The sequence below is a fragment of the Oenanthe melanoleuca genome, chromosome 25 (assembly GCF_029582105.1).
Source record: "Oenanthe melanoleuca isolate GR-GAL-2019-014 chromosome 25, OMel1.0, whole genome shotgun sequence".
Taxonomy (NCBI): Eukaryota; Metazoa; Chordata; class Aves; order Passeriformes; family Muscicapidae; genus Oenanthe; species Oenanthe melanoleuca.
In genome coordinates, this window is record NC_079358.1 from 5,882,635 (window position 1) to 5,900,384 (window position 17,750).

Here is a 17,750-nt window from a genome sequence, read left to right on the forward strand (position 1 = left end):
ACCTGTGTGTCATTAATGTCACCTGAGTGTCACCTGAGTGTCATTAATGTCACCTGTGTGTGATCTGTTACACCTGTGTGTCTGTGTCACCTGAACCCCAGCTCGGTGTACAGCACCAAGAGCGCCCGGGAGCGCGCCCGTGGGTGTCACCTGAGTGTCATTAATGTCACCTGTGTGTCACCTGTGTCACCTGTGTGTCATTAATGTCACCTGTGTCACCTGTGTGTGATCTGTCACACCTGTGTGTCTGTGTCACACCTGTGTCACCTGTGTGTCTGTGTCACCTGAACCCCAGCTCGGTGTACAGCACCAAGAGCGCCCGGGAGCGCGCCCGTGGGTGTCACCTCTGTGTCATTAATGTCACCTGTGTCACCTGAGTGTCACCTGTGTGTCATTAATGTCACCTGTGTCACTTGAGTGTCACCTGTGTCACCTGTGTGTCTGTGTCACCTGAACCCCAGCTCGGTGTACAGCACCAAGAGCGCCCGGGAGCGCGCCCGTGGGTGTCACCTGGGTGTCATTAATGTCACCTGAGTGTCACCTGTGTGTCACCTGTGTGTCATTAATGTCACCTGTGTGTCTGTGTCACACCTGTGTCACACCTGTGTGTCTGTGTCACACCTGTGTCACCTGTGTGTCATTAATGTCACCTGTGTGTCTGTGTCACACCTGTGTGTCTGTGCCACCTGAACCCCAGCTCGGTGTACAGCACCAAGAGCGCCCGGGAGCGCGCCCGTGGGTGTCACCTGTGTCACCTGAGTGTCACCTGAGTGTCACCTGTCACACCTGTGTCACCTGTCACCTGAGTGTCACCTGTGTCACTTGTGTCACGTGTGTGTGATCTGTGTGTCATTAATGTTATTTCTACCACGTGTGTCATCCCCCAACTTCCTGTCCCCATGTCCCCAGCCCTGTTCCCAGATGTCCCCAGATGTGCCCAACCCTGTCCCCAGATGTCCCCAGGTGTCCCCATGTCCCCAACCCTCTGTCCCTCTGTCCCCAGTCCTGGGCCTCCCCCCGCGCGTCAAGGACCTGTGCCCTGACCTGGGGATGTCCCCAGCTCTGTCCCCTTGTCCCCTGTCCCCTGTCCCCATGTCCCCTTGTTCCCTGTGCCCAGGTGTCCCCAGCCCTGTCCCCAGCACTGTCCCCAGCTCTGTCCCCAGCTGTCCCCAACCCTGTCCCTCCGTCCCCCCCAGTCCTGGGCCTCCCCCCGCAGGTCGAGGACCTGTGCCCGGACCTGGGGGTGTCCCCAACCCTGTCCCCAGGTGTCCCCAGCCCTGTCCCCATGAGTCCCCAGATGTCCCCTGTCCCCAGATGTCCCTAGCCCTGTCCCCATGTCCCCAGCTTTGTCCCCAACCCCCTGTCCCTCTGTCCCCAGTCCTGGGCCTCCCCCCGCGGGTCGAGGACCTGTGCCCGGACCTGGGGATGTCCCCAGATGTCCCCAGCTCTGTCCCCTTGTCCCCTGTCCCCATTTCCCGTTGTCCCTCTGTTCCCAGATGTCCCCAGCCCTGTCCCCGTGAGTCCCCAGATGTCCCCAGCTGTCCCCAGCCCTGTCCCTCTGTCCCCCGCAGTCCTGGGCCTCCCGCCGCGGGTCGAGGACCTGTGCCCGGACCTGGGGGTGTCCCCAGATGTCCCCAGGTGTCCCCAGCCCTTTGTCCCTCTGTCCCCAGATGTCCCCAACCCTCTGCCCCTCTGTCCCCAGCTCTGTCCCCAACCCTGTCCCTCTGTCCCCCGCAGTCCTGGGCCTCCCCCCTGCGGGTCGAGGACCTGTGCCCGGACCTGGGGGTGTCCCCAACCCTCTGTCCCCATGTCCCCAGCCCTGTCCCCATGAGTCCCCAGATGTCCCTAGCCCTGTCCCCGTGTCCCCTTGTCCCCAACCCTGTCCCTCTGTCCCCAGTCCTGGGCCTCACCCCGCGGGTCGAGGATCTCTGCCCGGACCCGGGGGTGTCCCCAGCTCTGTCCCCAACCCTGTCCCCTCTGTCCCCCGCAGTCCTGGGCCTCCCCCCCGCGGGTCGAGGACCTGTGCCCGGACCCGGGGGTGTCCCCAGATGTCCCCAGGTGTCCCCAGCCCTGTCCCCATGTCCCCAACCCTCTGTCCCTCTGTCCCCCGCAGTCCTGGGCCTCCCCCCGCGGGTCGAGGACCTGTGCCCGGACCTGCCGGACCTGGGCCGGCTCCTGGGGGACATCGGGGGCCTGGCGGCGTCGGGCGCGCGCTACACGGAGATGCCGCACGTGATCGAGGTGGCGCTGCCCATGCTGTGCCACTACCTGCCGCGCTGGTGGGAGCGCGGCCGCGACGCCGCCGCCGCCGCCGGGCCCTGGGCCACCGAGGTGACGGGCCAGCACCTCAACGAGCTGCTGGGCCACATCCTGCGCATCGTGGTCAACAACCTGGGCATCGACGAGGCCTCCTGGATGAAGCGGCTGGCGGGTGAGGGAGGGGCTGGCGGGGGGAGGGGGTTGGTGGACACGGGAGGGGTTGGTGGCCATAGGAGGGGTTGGTGGCCATAGGGAGGGGATGGTGGCCATAGGAGGGGTTGGTGGCCATAGGGAGGGGATGGTGGCCATAGGAGGGGATGGTGGCCACGGGAGAGGGTGGTGGGCAAGGGAGGGGTTGGTGGCCATAGGGAGGGGTTGGTGGCCATAGGGAGGGGGTGGACACGGGAGGGGGTGGTTTCCATAGGGAGGGGGGTGGACACGGGGAGGGGGTCATGGCCATAGGGAGGGGTTGGTGGCCATAGGGAGGGGGGTGGACACGGGGAGGGGATGGTGGCTACAGGGAGGGGGTGGTGGCCATAGGGAGGGGTTGGTGGCCACGGGAGGGGGTGGTGGCCACGGGGAGGGGGTGGTGGCCTTAGGAGGGGGTGGTGGCCATAGGGAGGGGATGGTGGCCACAGGGAGGGGATGCTGGCCAAGGGAGGGGATGGTGGCCGCCGCCCTGTCCCAGGGGGTGTTCTGGTGGCCCACAGGATGTTTTGGTGGCCCAGGGGATGTTTTGGTGGCCCAGGGGCTGTTTTGGTGGCCTAGTGGCTGTTTTGGTGGCCATGCTGACAATTTGGTTGCCTGCAGTGTTTGCCCAGCCCATTGTGAGCAAGGCACGGCTGGAGCTGGCCCACGGGATGTTCTGGTGGCCCAGGGGCTGTTTTGGTGGCCCAGGGGCTGTTCTGGTGGCCATGGGGATGTTTAGTAGCCCCGGGCTGTTCAGTAGCCATTCTGAGGGTTCGGTTGCCCGCAGTGTTTGCCCAGCCCATCGTGACCAAAGCCAGGCCAGAGCTGCTCCGCTTCCACTTCATCCCGACGCTGGGGCGGCTGCGGAAGCGCGCGGGGAAGGTGGTGGCCATGGCGATGTTTTGGTGGCCATGGCGATGTTTTAGTAGCCATTCTGATAATTTGGTTGCCCGCAGTGTTTGCCCAGCCCATCGTCAGCAAGGCCCGCCCCGAGCTGCTCCGCTCCCACTTCATCCCGACGCTGGGGCGGCTGCGGAAGCGCGCGGGGAAGGTGGTGGCCGAGGAGGAGCAGCTGCGGCTCGAGGGCAAAGCCGAGGGCGAGGACGCGGAGCTGCTGATCCGGGACGAGTTCTCCGTCCTGTGCCGGGACCTGTACGCGCTGTACCCGCTGCTCATCCGCTACGTGGACAACAGCCGGTGAGGGGGGACAGGGGGACACTGTGGGGACACTGTGGGGACAGGGGGACACTGTGGGGACACTGTGGGGACATGGGGACACTGCCAGGGTGGGGCTGTGCCGGGATCTGTACGCGCTGTACCCGCTGCTCATCCGCTACGTGGACAACAGCCGGTGAGGGGGGACAGGGGGACACTGCCAGGGGGCTTGGGGACACTGCCAGGGGGCCTGGGGACACTGGGGACACTGGGGACACGGCCAGTGGAGGCTGTGCCGGGATCTGTACCCGCTGCTCATCCGCTACGTGGACAACAGCCGGTGAGGGGGGACATGGGGACACTGTGGGGACACTGTAGGGACACTGTGGGGACACTGTGGGGACACTGGGGACACAGCCAGGGTGGGGCTGTGCCGGGATCTGTACCCGCTGCTCATCCACTACGTGGACAACAGCCGGTGAGGGGGGACAGGGGGACACTGCCGGGAGCTTGGGGACACTGTGGGGACATGGGGACACTGCCAGGGTGGGGCTGTGCCGGGACCTGTACCCGCTGCTCATCCGCTACGTGGACAACAGCCGGTGAGGGGGGACAGGGGGACACTGCCAGGGGGCTTGGGGACACTGGGGACACTGCCAGGGGGCTTGGGGACACTGTGGGGACACTGTGGGGACACTGGGGACACAGCCAGGGTGGGGCTGTGCCGGGATCTGTACCCGCTGCTCATCCGCTACATGGACAACAGCCGGTGAGAGGGGACACTGCCAGGGGGTTGGGGACACTGGGGACACTGTGGGGACACTGGGGACACGGCCAGTGGAGGCTGTGCCGGGACCTGTACCCGCTGCTCATCCGCTACGTGGACAACAGCCGGTGAGACATCGGGCCTGGGGACATGGGGACACTGCCGGGGGGTTTGGGGACATGGGGACACTGTGGGGACACTGGGGACACTGCCAGGGGTTTGGGGACACTGGGGACACTGTGGGGACACTGGGGACACTGCCAGGAGGTTTGGGGACACTGGGGACACTGCCAGGGGGTTTGGGGACATGGGGACACTGCCAGGGGGTTTGGGGACATGGCCAGAGTCACAGCCAGGGTGGCCTTGGGGACACAGCCAGGGCGGCCACAAGGACCAAGCCTTGGGGACTCACTGAAGGTGGCCATGGGGGTGGTCCCTGTGACCCCCCCCCCAGTGTCCCCAGTGTCCTCAGTATCCCCAATCCCCTCAATGTCCCCAGTGTCCCCAGTGTCCTCCCAGTGTCCCCAATGTCCCAAATGCCCTCAGTGTCCACAATGCCCAATGTCCCCAATCCCCCCCAATGTCCCCAATGTCCCCCTGTGTCCCCAAATGTCCCCCAATGTCCCCCAATGTCCCTAATATCCCCAAATGTCCCCAAATCCCCCCAATATCCCCAAATGTCCCCAATGTCCCCAATGTCCCCAATGTCCCAAATCCCCCCAATCCCCCCAATGTCCCCAATGTCCCCAATGTCCCCAATCCCCCCAATGTCCCCAATGTCCCCAATGTCCCCAATCCCCCCAATATCCCCAATGTCCCCAATGTCCCCAATCCCCCCAATGTCCCCAATGTCCCCAATGTCCCCAATGTCCCCAATGTCCCCACTGTCCCCAATGTCCCCAGGGCACAGTGGCTCACGGAGCCCAATGAAGACGCTGAGGAACTTTTCCGCATGGTGGGCGAGGTTTTCATCCTCTGGTCCAAATCCCACGTGAGTGGGGTCTGGGGGCAGCAGGGATTTTTTTGGGGGGTCCCAGGGGATTTTTTAGGGGGTCTCTCACTCCTGAGTGTCCCAGATTTTTTTAGGGTGGTCACTCACCCCTGAGTGTCCCTGGGGTTTTTTTTGGGGGGGCTCTCGCACCCCTGAGTGTCCCAGATTTTTTTTTTGGGGGGGTCTCTGACCCCTGAATGTTCCAGATTTTTTTTTTGGGGGGTCTCTTACCCCTGTGGGTCCCAGGAGGTTTTTTGGGGTGTCTCTCACCCCTGAGTGTCCCTGGGTTTTTTTTGGGGGGGTCTCTCACCCCTGAGTGTCCCAGATTTTTTTTTTTGGGGGGGGTCTCTCACCCCTGAGTGTCCCAGATTTTTTTTGGGGGTGTCTCTCACTCCTGAGTGTCCCTGGGGTTTTTTTTTTTTGGGGGCTCTCTCACCCCTGAGTGTCCCAGATTTTTCTGGGGGGGGGGTCTCTGACCCCTGAATGCCCCAGATTTTTTTTTTTTTTGGGGGTCTCTCACTCCTGAGTGTCCCAGGAGGTTTTTTGGGGGTCTCTCACTCCTGAGTGTCCCAGATTTTTCTGGGGGGGGGTCTCTGACCCCTGAATGCCCCAGATTTTTTTTTTTTCTGGGGGTCTCTCACTCCTGAGTGTCCCAGGTTTTTTTTTTTTAGGTGGTCACTCACCCCTGAGTATCCCTGGGGGTTTTTTGGGGGGTCTCTCACTCCTGAGTGTCCCAGGTTATTTTTTGGGGGGTCTCTCACCCCTGAGTATCCCTGGTTATTTTTTTGGGGGGTTTCTCACCTGTATTTTGTGTTCCCCCCCAGAATTTCAAGCGAGAGGAGCAGAATTTCGTGGTGCAGAACGAGATCAACAACATGTCCTTCCTGACAGCCGACAGCAAGAGCAAGATGGCCAAGGTGAGATTTTGGGGGGTGAGGGGACCCCAAATTGTCCCCAGCCCCCCCTGACTGGCACCTCCTGGGAGCCCAGAGCACCTGGAAAAATCCCAAAATCCTTAATTCACCCCAAATCCCACCTGGAAAATCCAAAAATCCTTAATTCATCCCAAATCCCACCTGGAAAATCCAAAATCCTTAATTCACCCCAAATCCTACCTGGGAAAACCCTAAAATCCTTAATTCATCCCAAATTCTACCTGGAAAAAATCCCCAAAATCCTTAATTCACCCCAAAACATACCTGGAAAAATCCCAAAATCCTTAATTCATCCCAAATCCTACCTGGAAAAATCCCAAAATCCTTAATTCATCCCAAAATCTCACCTGGAAAAATCCCAAAATCCTTAATTCATCCCAAATCCTACCTGGGAAAATCCTAAAATCCTTAATTCACCCCAAATCCCACCTGGAAAAATCCCAAAATCCTTAATTCATCCCAAATCCCACCTGGAAAAATCCCAAAATCCTTAATTCACTCCTAAATCAAACCTGGAAAAATCCCAAAATCCTTAATTCACCCCAAATCCTACCTGGAAAAATCCCCAAATCCTTAATTCACCCCAAATCATACCTGGAAAAATCCCAAAAATCCTTAATTCACCCCAAATCCTACCTGGAAAAATCTCAAAATCCTTAATTCACTCCTAAATCAAACCTGGAAAAATCCTAAAATCCTTAATTCACCCCAAATCCCACCTGGAAAAATCCCAAAATCCTTAATTCACCCCAAATCCTACCTGGAAAAATCCCAAAATCCTTAATTCACCCCAAATCCCACCTGGAAAAATCCCAAAATCCTTAATTCACCCCAAATCCTACCTGGGAAAATCCTAAAATCCTTAATTCACCCCAAATCCTGCCTGGAAAAATCCCAAAATCCTTAATTCACCCCAAATCCTACCTGGGAAAATCCTAAAATCCTTAATTCATCCCAAATTCTACCTGGAAAAAATCCCAAAATCCTTAATTCACCCCAAAATCTCACCTGGAAAAATCCCAAAATCCTTAATTCACCCCAAATCCTACCTGGAAAAAAATCCCAAAATCCTTAATTCACCCCAAATCCCACCTGGAAAAATCCCCAAATCCTTAATTCACCCCAAATCATACCTGGAAAAATCCCAAAATCCTTAATTCACTCCAAATCCTACCTGGAAAAATCCCAAAATCCTTAATTCACCCCAAATCATACCTGGAAAAATCCCAAAATCCCATCTGGAGTCTGTAATTCACCCCAAAATTTTATCTGACATCCCTAATTCACCCCAAAATCCCACCTTGGACCTTTGAAACCACCCCAAACCCACCTGGAAAAATCCCAAAATCCTCACCTGGGTCCCTAATCCACCCAAACTCACCTGGATCCTTAATTCACCCCAAACTCACCTGGAAAAATCCTAAAATCCTCACCTGGGTCCCTAATCCACCCCAAAATCCCACCTGGAGCCCCTAATTCCCCCCAAAATCCCACCTGGAGCCCCTAATTCACCCCAAAATCCTACCTGGGTCCCTAATTCCCCCCAAAATCCCACCTGGGACCCAGAATCCACCCCAAAATCCCACCTGGGATCCCTAATTCACCCCAAAATCCCACCTGGGACCCCTAATTCCCCCCAAAATCCCACCTGGGATCCCTAATTCACCCCAAAATCCCACCTTGGATCCCTAATCCACCCCAAAATCCCACCTGGGATCCCTAATCCACCCCAAAATCCCACCTGGAGCCCCTAATTCCCCCCAAAATCCTCACCTGGGCCCCCTAATTCCCCCAAAATCCCACCTGGGACCCAGAATCCACCCCAAAATCCTCACCTGGGATCCCTAATCCACCCCAAAATCCTCACCTGGGATCCCTAATCCACCCCAAAATCCCACCTGGGATCCCTAATTCACCCCAAAATCCCACCTGGGATCCCTAATTCACCCCAAAATCCCACCTGAGCCCCTGGTTCACCCCAAACCCCCCTGGTGTGGCCCCCAAACCCAGCCCCAGCTGTTCCCATCTCACCCAACCCTCCCTGTCTTTCCCTGTCCCCAACAATGTCCCCAGTTCTGTCCCCAACACTGTCCCCCTGTCCCCAATGCTGTTCCCAGTCCCTAACCCTGTCCCCAATGATGTCCCCAATGATGTCCCCCTGTCCCTAACGGTGTCCCCCTGTCCCCAGCCCTGTCCCCCTGTCCCTAACGGTGTCCCCCTGTCCCTGACTCTGTCCCCCTGTCCCCAATGATGTCCCCAATGATGTCCCCCTGTCCCTGACTCTGTCCCCAACACTGTCTCCCTGTCCCCAACACTGTCCCCCTGTCCCTGACTCTGTCCCCAGTTATGTCCCCCAGTCCCTAACGGTGTCCCCCCGTCCCTGACTCTGTCCCCAGCCCTGTCCCTAATGGTGTCCCCCTGTCTCCAATGATGTCCCCAGCCCTGTCCCCCTGTCCCTCTGTCCCCAGCCCTGTCCCCCCGTCCCTGACTCTGTCCCCAGCCCTGTCCCTAACAGTGTCCCCCTGTCCCCAGCCCTGTCCCCAGCCCTGTCCCCCTGTCCTTAACGGTGTCCCCCTGTCCCTGACTCTGTCCCCAGTCCTGTCCCTAATGGTGTCCCCCAGTCCCTGACTCTGTCCCCAGCCCTGTCCCCCTGTCCCTAATGGTGTCCCCCTGTCCCCAGCCCTGTCCCCCTGTCCCTAACGGTGTCCCCCTGTCCCTGACTCTGTCCCCAGCCCTGTCCCCCTGTCCCTAACGGTGTCCCCCTGTCCCTAACGGTGTCCCCCTGTCCCCAGCCCTGTCCCCCTGTCCCTAACGGTGTCCCCCCGTCCCTGACTCTGTCCCCAATGATGTCCCCAGCCCTGTCCCTAACGGTGTCCCCCTGTCCCTGACTCTGTCTCTTCTCTCCCCTCGGCTGCGGGTGCTGCTCCCAGTCTGGAGATGCTCAGGTTAGCGGGGAGGGGGCTGGGAGGGGGTCGGGGTCCCCCAGAACCCCTGGGTGGGGTCACCACGGTTGGGACCCCCCCCCAAAAAAATCTCCTGCAGGGTCCTGTGCTGTGGGGCTGCCCCATCTGGGACCCCCAGGACCCCCAGGAGCTGCCCTTGTGCTTATGGGGTGGGCAGGGGGTGGGCAGCGTGGGTGTGGGGTCTCTCCTGACCCCGAATCCCTGTCACTGTCACTGTCCCTGTCACTGTCCCTGTGTCCCTGACCCCATGTCCCTGCTGACCCCATGTCCCTGTCCCTGTTCTGTCTTTGTTCCTGTCCCTGGTTATGGGGTCACTGCTGACCCCATGTCCCTGTCCCTGTTCCTGGTTATGGGGTCACTGCTGACCCCGTGTCCCTGCTGACCCCATGTCCCTGTCCCTGTTCTGTCTTTGTCCCTGTCCCTGGTTATGGGGTCACTGCTGACCTCGTGTCCCTGCTGACCCCATGTCCCTGTCCCTGTTCCTGTCTTTGTTCCTTGTCCCTGGTTATGGGGTCACTGCTGACCTCGTGTCCCTGCTGACCCCATGTCCCTGTCCCTGTCCCTGGTTGTGGGGTCCATGCTGGCCCTGTGTCCCTGTCCCTGTCCCCGACTCCGAGTTCCTGTCCTTGTTCCTGTCCCTGTCCCTGTCCCTGGTTGTGGGGTCCCTGCTGTCCCCATGTCCCTGTCCCCAGGATGGTGGCTTGGAGCAGGAGCTGACTCCCCTGTCCCTGCTGTCTCTGTCCCTGTCCCTGTCCCTGTCACTGTCCCTGCTGTCCCTGTGACACTGTCACTGTCCCTGCTGTCCCTGTCCCTGCTGTCCCCTGCAGGGCAGTGGCTCGGAGCAGGAGCGCTCCAAGAAGCGCCGCCAGTGTGACCGTTACTCCGTGCACACATGTCCCCATGTCCCTGTGACACTGTCCCTGTGACCCTGTCCCTGTTGCTGTCCCTGTGTCCCTGTCCCTGTCCCCTGCAGGGCAGTGGCTCGGAGCAGGAGCGCTCCAAGAAGCGCCGCCACGGTGACCGTTACTCGGTGCACACGTCCCCATGTCCCTGTGTCCCTGTCCCTGTGACACTGTCCATGTTGCTGTCCCTGTGTCCCTGTCCCTGTGACACTGTCCCTGTCCCTGTCCCCAGGGTTCAGGCTCGGAGCAGGAGCGCTCCAAGAAGCGCCGCCGCGGTGACCGTTACTCCGTGCACACATGTCCCCGTGTCCCTGTCCCTGTGACCCTGTCCCTGTTGCTGTCCCTGTGACACTGTCCCTGTGTCCCTGTCCCTGTTGCTGTCCCTGTGACACTGTCCCTGTCCCCTGCAGGGCAGTGGCTCGGAGCAGGAGCGCTCCAAGAAGCGCCGCCGCGGTGACCGTTACTCTGTTCACACATGTCCCCATGTCCCTATGACACTGTCCCTGTTGCTGTCCCTGTGACACTGTCCCTGATGTCCCCCCTGTCCCTGTCCCTGTCCCCTGCAGGGTTCAGGCTCGGAGCAGGAGCGCTCCAAGAAGCGCCGCCGCGGTGACCGTTACTCCGTGCACACATGTCCCCATGTCCCTGCTGTCCCTGTGACCCTGTCCCTGTTGCTGTCCCTGTGACACTGTCCCTGTGTCCCTGTGTCCCTGTCCCTGTGACCCTGTCCCTGTTGCTGTCCCTGTGACCCTGTCCCTGTCCCTGTCCCCTGCAGGGTTCAGGCTCGGAGCAGGAGCGCTCCAAGAAGCGCCGCCGCGGTGACCGTTACTCCGTGCACACGTCCCCATGTCCCTGCTGTCCCTGTGACACTGTCCCTGTGACACTGTCCCTGTTGCTGTCCCTGTGACCCTGTCCCTGTCCCCAGGGCAGTGGCTCGGAGCAGGAGCGCTCCAAGAAGCGCCGCCGCGGTGACCGTTACTCTGTTCACACATGTCTCCGTGTCCCTGTGACACTGTCCCTGTGTCCCTGTGACCCTGTCCCTGTTGCTGTCCCTGTGTCCCTGTCCCTGTCCCTGTTGCTGTCCCTGTCCCTGTCCCTGTGACACTGTCCCTGTCCCTGTCCCCTGCAGGGCAGTGGCTCGGAGCAGGAGCGCTCCAAGAAGCGCCGCCGCGGTGACCGTTACTCGGTGCACACGTCCCCATGTCCCTGCTGTCCTTGCTGTCCCTGTGTCCCTGTCCCTGTGACACTGTCCCTGTGACCCTGTGTCCCTGTGACCCTGTCCCTGTTGCTGTCCCTGTGACCCTGTCCCTGTGACACTGTCCCTGTCTCTGTGACACTGTCCCTGTCCCCAGGGCAGTGGCTCGGAGCAGGAGCGCTCCAAGAAGCGCCGCCGCGGTGACCGTTACTCTGTTCACACATGTCCCCGTGTCCCTGTGTCCCCATGTCCCTGTGTCACTGTCCCTGTGACACTGTCCCTGTGACACTGTCCCTGATGTCCCCGCTGTCCCCAGGGCAGTGGCTCGGAGCAGGAGCGCTCCAAGAAGCGCCGCCGCGGTGACCGTTACTCGGTGCACACGTCGCTCATCGTGGCCACCCTCAAGAAGATGCTGCCCATCGGCCTCAACATGTGCTCGCCCGCTGACCAGGAGCTGATCGCGCTGGCCAAGGGGCGCTACGCGCTGGTGAGCGCCTGGGGACACATGGGACAGCTGGGGACAGCTGGGGACACCTGGGGACACTGGGGACACCTGGGGACACACCTGGGGACACCTGGGGACACTGGGGACACCTGGGGACACACCTGGGGATAGCTGGGACACCTGGGGACACATGGGGACACTGAGATGGCACCTGGGGACACACCTGGGGACAGCTGGGGACACACCTGGGGACACCTGGGGACACCTGGGGACACCTGGGGACACACCTGGGGACACACCTGGGGACACCTGGGGACAGCTGGGGACAGCTGGGGATAGCTGCGGACACATGGGGACACCTGGGGACACCTGGGGACAGCTGGGGACACATCTGGGGATAGCTGGGGACACCTGGGGATAGCTGGGGATAGCTGGGGACACATGGGGACACCTGGGGACACACCTGGGGACACATGGGGACAGCTGGGGACACATAGGGACACACCTGGGGACACATGGGGACAGCTGGGGACAGGCTGAGGATACCTGGGGACACACCTGGGGACAGCTGGGGACAGCTGGGGATACATGGGGACACCTGGGGACACACCTGGGGACACACCTGGGGACAGCTGGGGACACATCAGGGGACACCTGGGGACACATCTGGGGACACACCTGGGGATAGCTGGGGTCACACCTGGGGACAGCTGGGGACACATGGGGACACCTGGGGACAGCTGGGGACACATGGGGACACCCCAGGGTTTGGGGACCCCCCCGAGGTGTCCCCTGTGTCCCCTGAATTGTCCCCTGTGTCCCCCCTGCAGAAGGACACGGACGAGGAGGTTCGGGAGTTCCTGCACAACAACCTGCACCTGCAGGACAAGGTGAGCTGGCACCTGTCACCTGTGTCACCTGTGTGTCACCTTGTGTCACTGTGTGTCACCTGTGTCATCTGTGTGTCACCTGTGTCACTTGTGTGTCACCGTGTCACCTGTGTGTCACTTAGTGTCACTGTGTGCTCTGCATTGTGTCACCTGTGTCAGTGTGTCATCTGTGTGTCACCAATGTCACCTGCAGGACAAGGTGAGCTGGCACCTGTCACCTGTCACCTGTGTGTCACCTGTGTGTCACCTGTGTGTCACTGGGTCATCTGTGTGTCACCTGTGTGTCACCAGTGTCACCTGTGTCAGTGTGTCATCTGTGTGTCACCAATGTCACCTGCAGGACAAGGTGAGCTGGCACCTGTCACCTGTCACCTGTGTGTCACCTGTGTGTCACCTGTGTGTCACTGGGTCATCTGTGTGTCACCTGTGTGTCACCAGTGTCACCTGTGTCAGCTTGTGTGTCACCTGTGTCATCTGTGTGTCACCAATGTCACCTGCAGGACAAGGTGAGCTGGCACCTGTCACCTGTGTCACCTGTGTGTCACCTGTGTGTCACCTGTGTGTCACCTGTGTCATCTGTGTGTCACCTGTGTCACTTGTGTGTCACCGTGTCACTTGTGTGTCACGGTGTCACCTGTGTGTCACCAGTGTCACCTGTGTCAGTGTGTCATCTGTGTGTCACCAATGTCACCTGCAGGACAAGGTGAGCTGGCACCTGTCACCTGTCACCTGTGTGTCACCTGTGTGTCACCTGTGTGTCACTTTGTCACCTGTGTCACCTGCAGGACAAGGTGAGCTGGCACCTGTCACCTGTGTCACCAACGTCCTGTGTCACCTGTGTGCCACCTGTGTGTCACTTGTGCCACTGTGTCACCTGTGTGTCACTGTGTCACCTGTGTGTCACCTGCAGGACAAGGTGAGCTGGCACCTGTGTCACTCTGTCAGTGATGTCACCTGTTTCCTGCGTCACTGTGTCCCCAATGTCACCTGTCCCTGCCCCAGTGTCACCTGTCCCTGTCCCCAGTGTCCCCAGGTGGAGAACACGGGCAGTGCCCGCTGGCAGATGGCCCTGGGGCTGTCACAGTGTCACAGTGTCACCTGTCCCCCATGTCCCCAGGTGGAGAACACGGGCAGTGCCCGCTGGCAGATGGCCCTGGGGCTGTCACAGGGATGTCCCCAATGTCCCCAATGATGTCCCCAATGTCCCCAGGTGGAGAACACGGGCAGTGCCCGCTGGCAGATGGCCCTGGGGCTGTCACAGGGATGTCCCCAATGTCCCCAATGATGTCCCCAATGTCCCCAGGTGGAGAACACGGGCAGTGCCCGCTGGCAGATGGCCCTGGGGCTGTCACAGTGTCACCTGTCAGTGTCACCAGTCCCCAATGTCCCCAGGTGGAGAACACGGGCAGTGCCCGCTGGCAGATGGCCCTGGGGCTGTCACAGTGTCACAGTGTCACCTGTCCCTGTCCCCAGGTGGAGAACACGGGCAGTGCCCGCTGGCAGATGGCCCTGGTGCTGTCACAGTGTCACCTGTCAGTGTCACCTGTCTGTCCCCAGGTGGAGAACACGGGCAGTGCCCGCTGGCAGATGGCCCTGGGGCTGTCACAGGGATGTCCCCAATGTCCCCAATGATGTCCCCAATGTCCCCAGGTGGAGAACACGGGCAGTGCCCGCTGGCAGATGGCCCTGGGGCTGTCACAGTGTCACCTGTCCCTGTCCCCAGGTGGAGAACACGGGCAGTGCCCGCTGGCAGATGGCCCTGGTGCGCCAGGCCGGGGGGGACGGTGACGCCGCCAGCCCCGAGCAGGTCGTGCGCCGGGTGCAGGAGGTGTCGGCCGTGCTCTATCACCTGGAGCAGGTATGGGGGGCTGGGGGGGCCCGGGGGGGGTTCAGGTGGGGTTCAGGTGCGCCCAGGTGACCCCCAGGTGTGCCCATGTGGGGTTTGAGGGTGCTCAGGGGGATTTTGGGGTGCCCAGGTGGGGTTCAGGTGTGCCCAGGTGACCCCCAGGTGTGCCCAGGTGGGGTTCGGGTGTGCCCAGGTGACCCCCAGGTGTGCCCAGGTGGGGTTTGAGAGTGCCTAGGTGGGGTTTGGGGGTGCCCAGGTGTGGTTTGGGGGTGCCCAGGTGGGGTTTGGGAGTGCCTAGGTGGGGTTTGGGGCTGCCCAGGTGTGCCCAGGTGGGGTTCAGGTGTGCCCAGGTGGGGTTTGGGAGTGCCCAGGTGACCCCCCAGGTGTGACCAGGTGGGGTTCAGGTGTGCCCAGATGGTGTTTGAGGGTGCTCAGGTGGGTTTGGAGGGTGCCCTGGTGTGCCCAGGTGGGTTTTGGGGTGCCCAGGTGACCCCAGGTGTGCCCCCCCAGACAGAGCACCCCTACAAGTCCAAGAAGGCCGTGTGGCACTCTTGGGGGGTTTGGGGATGTTTTGGGGGGTTCAGGTGGGTTTGGGGGTGCCCAGGTGGATTTTGGGGTGCCCAGGTGTGCCCAGGTAACCAGGTGTGCCCAGGTGGATTTTGGGGTGCCCAGGTGACCCCAGGTGACCCCAGGTGTTCCCCACAGACAGAGCACCCCTACAAGTCCAAGAAGGCCGTGTGGCACAAGCTCCTGTCCAAGCAGCGGCGCCGCGCCGTCGTCGCCTGCTTCAGGATGACCCCCCTGTACAACCTGCCCAGGTGGGAAACTGGGGAAACTGGGACATACTGGGACATACTGGGGGGATACTGGGGGGTCACAGCTTCAGGATGACCCCCCTGTACAACCTGCCCAGGTGGGACTGGGGATACTGGGAGATACTGGGAGGGACTGGGACATACTGGGAGGGACTGGTTCAGGATGACCCCCCTGTACAACCTGCCCAGGTGGGAAACTGGGGATACTGGGAGATACTGGGAGGGATGAGCCCCCTGTACAACCTGCCCAGGTGGGACTGGGGAAACTGGGACATACTGGGCATACTGGGGGGATACTGGGGGCACTGCTTCAGGATGAGCCCCCTGTACAACCTGCCCAGGTGGGACTGGGGATACTGGGAGGGGCTGGTTCAGGATGAGCCCCCTGTACAACCTGCCCAGGTGGGAAACTGGGGATGCTGGGTGATACTGGTTTGTACTGGTTTATACTGGGTCACACTGGTGTCCCCAGGCACAGGGCCTGTAACATGTTCCTGGAGTCGTACCGGCTCTCGTGGCTGGGGGCACTGGGTGACACTGGGTTATACTGGTTTATACTGGTTTGTACTGGTTTATACTGGTGTCCCCAGGCACAGGGCCTGTAACATGTTCCTGGAGTCGTACCGGCTCTCGTGGCTGGGGGCACTGGGTGACACTGGGTTTATACTGGTTTATACTGGTTTGTACTGGGATGATGCTGGTTTATACTGGTTTATACTGGTTTATACTGGTTTTCCCCCAGGCACAGGGCCTGTAACATGTTCCTGGAGTCGTACCGGCTCTCGTGGCTGGGGGCACTGGGTGATACTGGGATCATACTGGGTTATACTGGTTTATACTGGTTTATACTGGGTCATACTGGTTTATACTGGTTTATACTGGGTCATACTGGTTTATACTGGTTTATACTGGTTTGTACTGGTTTGTACTGGTTTATACTGGTTTTCCCCCAGGCACAGGGCCTGTAACATGTTCCTGGAGTCGTACCGGCTCTCGTGGCTGGGGGCACTGGGTGACACTGGGATCATACTGGTTTATACTGGTTTATACTGGTTTATACTGGTTTATACTGGGTCATACTGGATGATCCTGGTTTATACTGGTTTATACTGGTTTTCCCCCAGGCACAGGGCCTGTAACATGTTCCTGGAGTCGTACCGGCTCTCGTGGCTGGGGGCACTGGGTTATACTGGTTTATACTGGTTTATACTGGTTTATACTGGTGTCCCCAGGCACAGGGCCTGTAACATGTTCCTGGAGTCGTACCGGCTCTCGTGGCTGGGCCGGGAGCAGCCGCCCTTCGAGGACAGGATGATCGACGACCTGTCGGTGAGGGGGGAGGGGACAGGAGCGGGGGAGGGGGGGACACCCCAGGGGGGTTGGGGACAGGAATGGGGGGAGGGGACACCCCAGGGCGGGGGGACACCCCAGGGGGGTTGGGGACAGGAATGGGGGGGTGGGGACACCCCAGGGGGGTTTGGGGACACCCCAGGGGGGGTTTGGGGACACCCCAGGAGGGGTTTGGGGACACCCCAGGGGGGGGTGGGGACACCCCAGGGGGGTTTGGGGACAGGAATGGGGGGGTGGGGACACCCCGGGGGGGTTTGGGGACACCCCGGGGGAGGGGACACCCCAGGGGGCTTTGGGGACACCCCAGGGGGGGTTTGGGGACACCCCAGGGGGGTTTGGGGACACCCCAGGGGGGGTTTGGGGACAGGAACGGGGGTTTGGGGACACCCCGGGTTTGGGGACACCCCGGGTTTGGGGACACCCCGGGTTTGGGGACAGGAATGGGGGGTGGGGACACCCCAGGGGGGGTTTGGGGACACCCCAGGGGGGTTGGGGACAGGAATGGGGGGTTTGGGGACACCCCAGGGGGGTTTGGGGTCACCCTGTGACCCCTCTCTCTCCCTGACCCATTTTTTGGGAGGTTTTGGGTTTTTGGGGGGGTTTTGGGGACACCCTGAGACCCCTCTCTCCCTGACACATTTTTAGGGTGTTTTGGGTTTTTGGGGGGTTTTGGGGATGTTCCGGGGTGTTTTTTGGGGGGGTTGTGGGTTTTTGGGGTCACCCTGAGCCCCTCCTGTCTGACCCATTTTTTGGGTGTTCTTGGAGGTTTTTTGGGTATTTTTGGGTTTTTTGAGGGAGTTTTGGGGGGGTTTTGGGGTCACCCTGAGCCCCTCCTGTCTGACCCATTTTTTGGGTGTTTTTGGAGTTTTTTTGGGTATTTTTGGGTTTTTTGAGGGAGTTTTGGGGGGTTTTTGGAGTCACCCTGAGCCCCTCCTGTCTGACCCAGGGTTTTTTGGGTGTTTTTGGGGTGTTTTGAGGGGGTTTTGGGTGTTTTTGGGGTTTTTTGGGAGGGTTTTTGGGGTCACCCTGAGCCCCCTTGTCTGACCCAG

The 17,750-nt window shown here is 60.3% G+C and overlaps 1 protein-coding gene across 1 annotated transcript in view; it reads left to right on the forward strand.

Moving 5' to 3' along the window:
* Positions 1-17,750, forward strand: part of LOC130263345 (ryanodine receptor 1-like) — a 93,854-nt gene that overhangs the window by 46,327 nt on the left and 29,777 nt on the right. The window contains exons 17-26 of the mRNA XM_056510851.1: positions 681-735; positions 2,114-2,431; positions 3,405-3,645; positions 5,273-5,360; positions 6,185-6,292; positions 11,672-11,842; positions 12,631-12,690; positions 14,414-14,548; positions 15,242-15,354; positions 16,584-16,680. Coding sequence (XP_056366826.1) covers positions 681-735; positions 2,114-2,431; positions 3,405-3,645; positions 5,273-5,360; positions 6,185-6,292; positions 11,672-11,842; positions 12,631-12,690; positions 14,414-14,548; positions 15,242-15,354; positions 16,584-16,680 — 1,386 coding nt within the window. The remainder of the gene's footprint in view (positions 1-680; positions 736-2,113; positions 2,432-3,404; positions 3,646-5,272; positions 5,361-6,184; positions 6,293-11,671; positions 11,843-12,630; positions 12,691-14,413; positions 14,549-15,241; positions 15,355-16,583; positions 16,681-17,750) is intronic.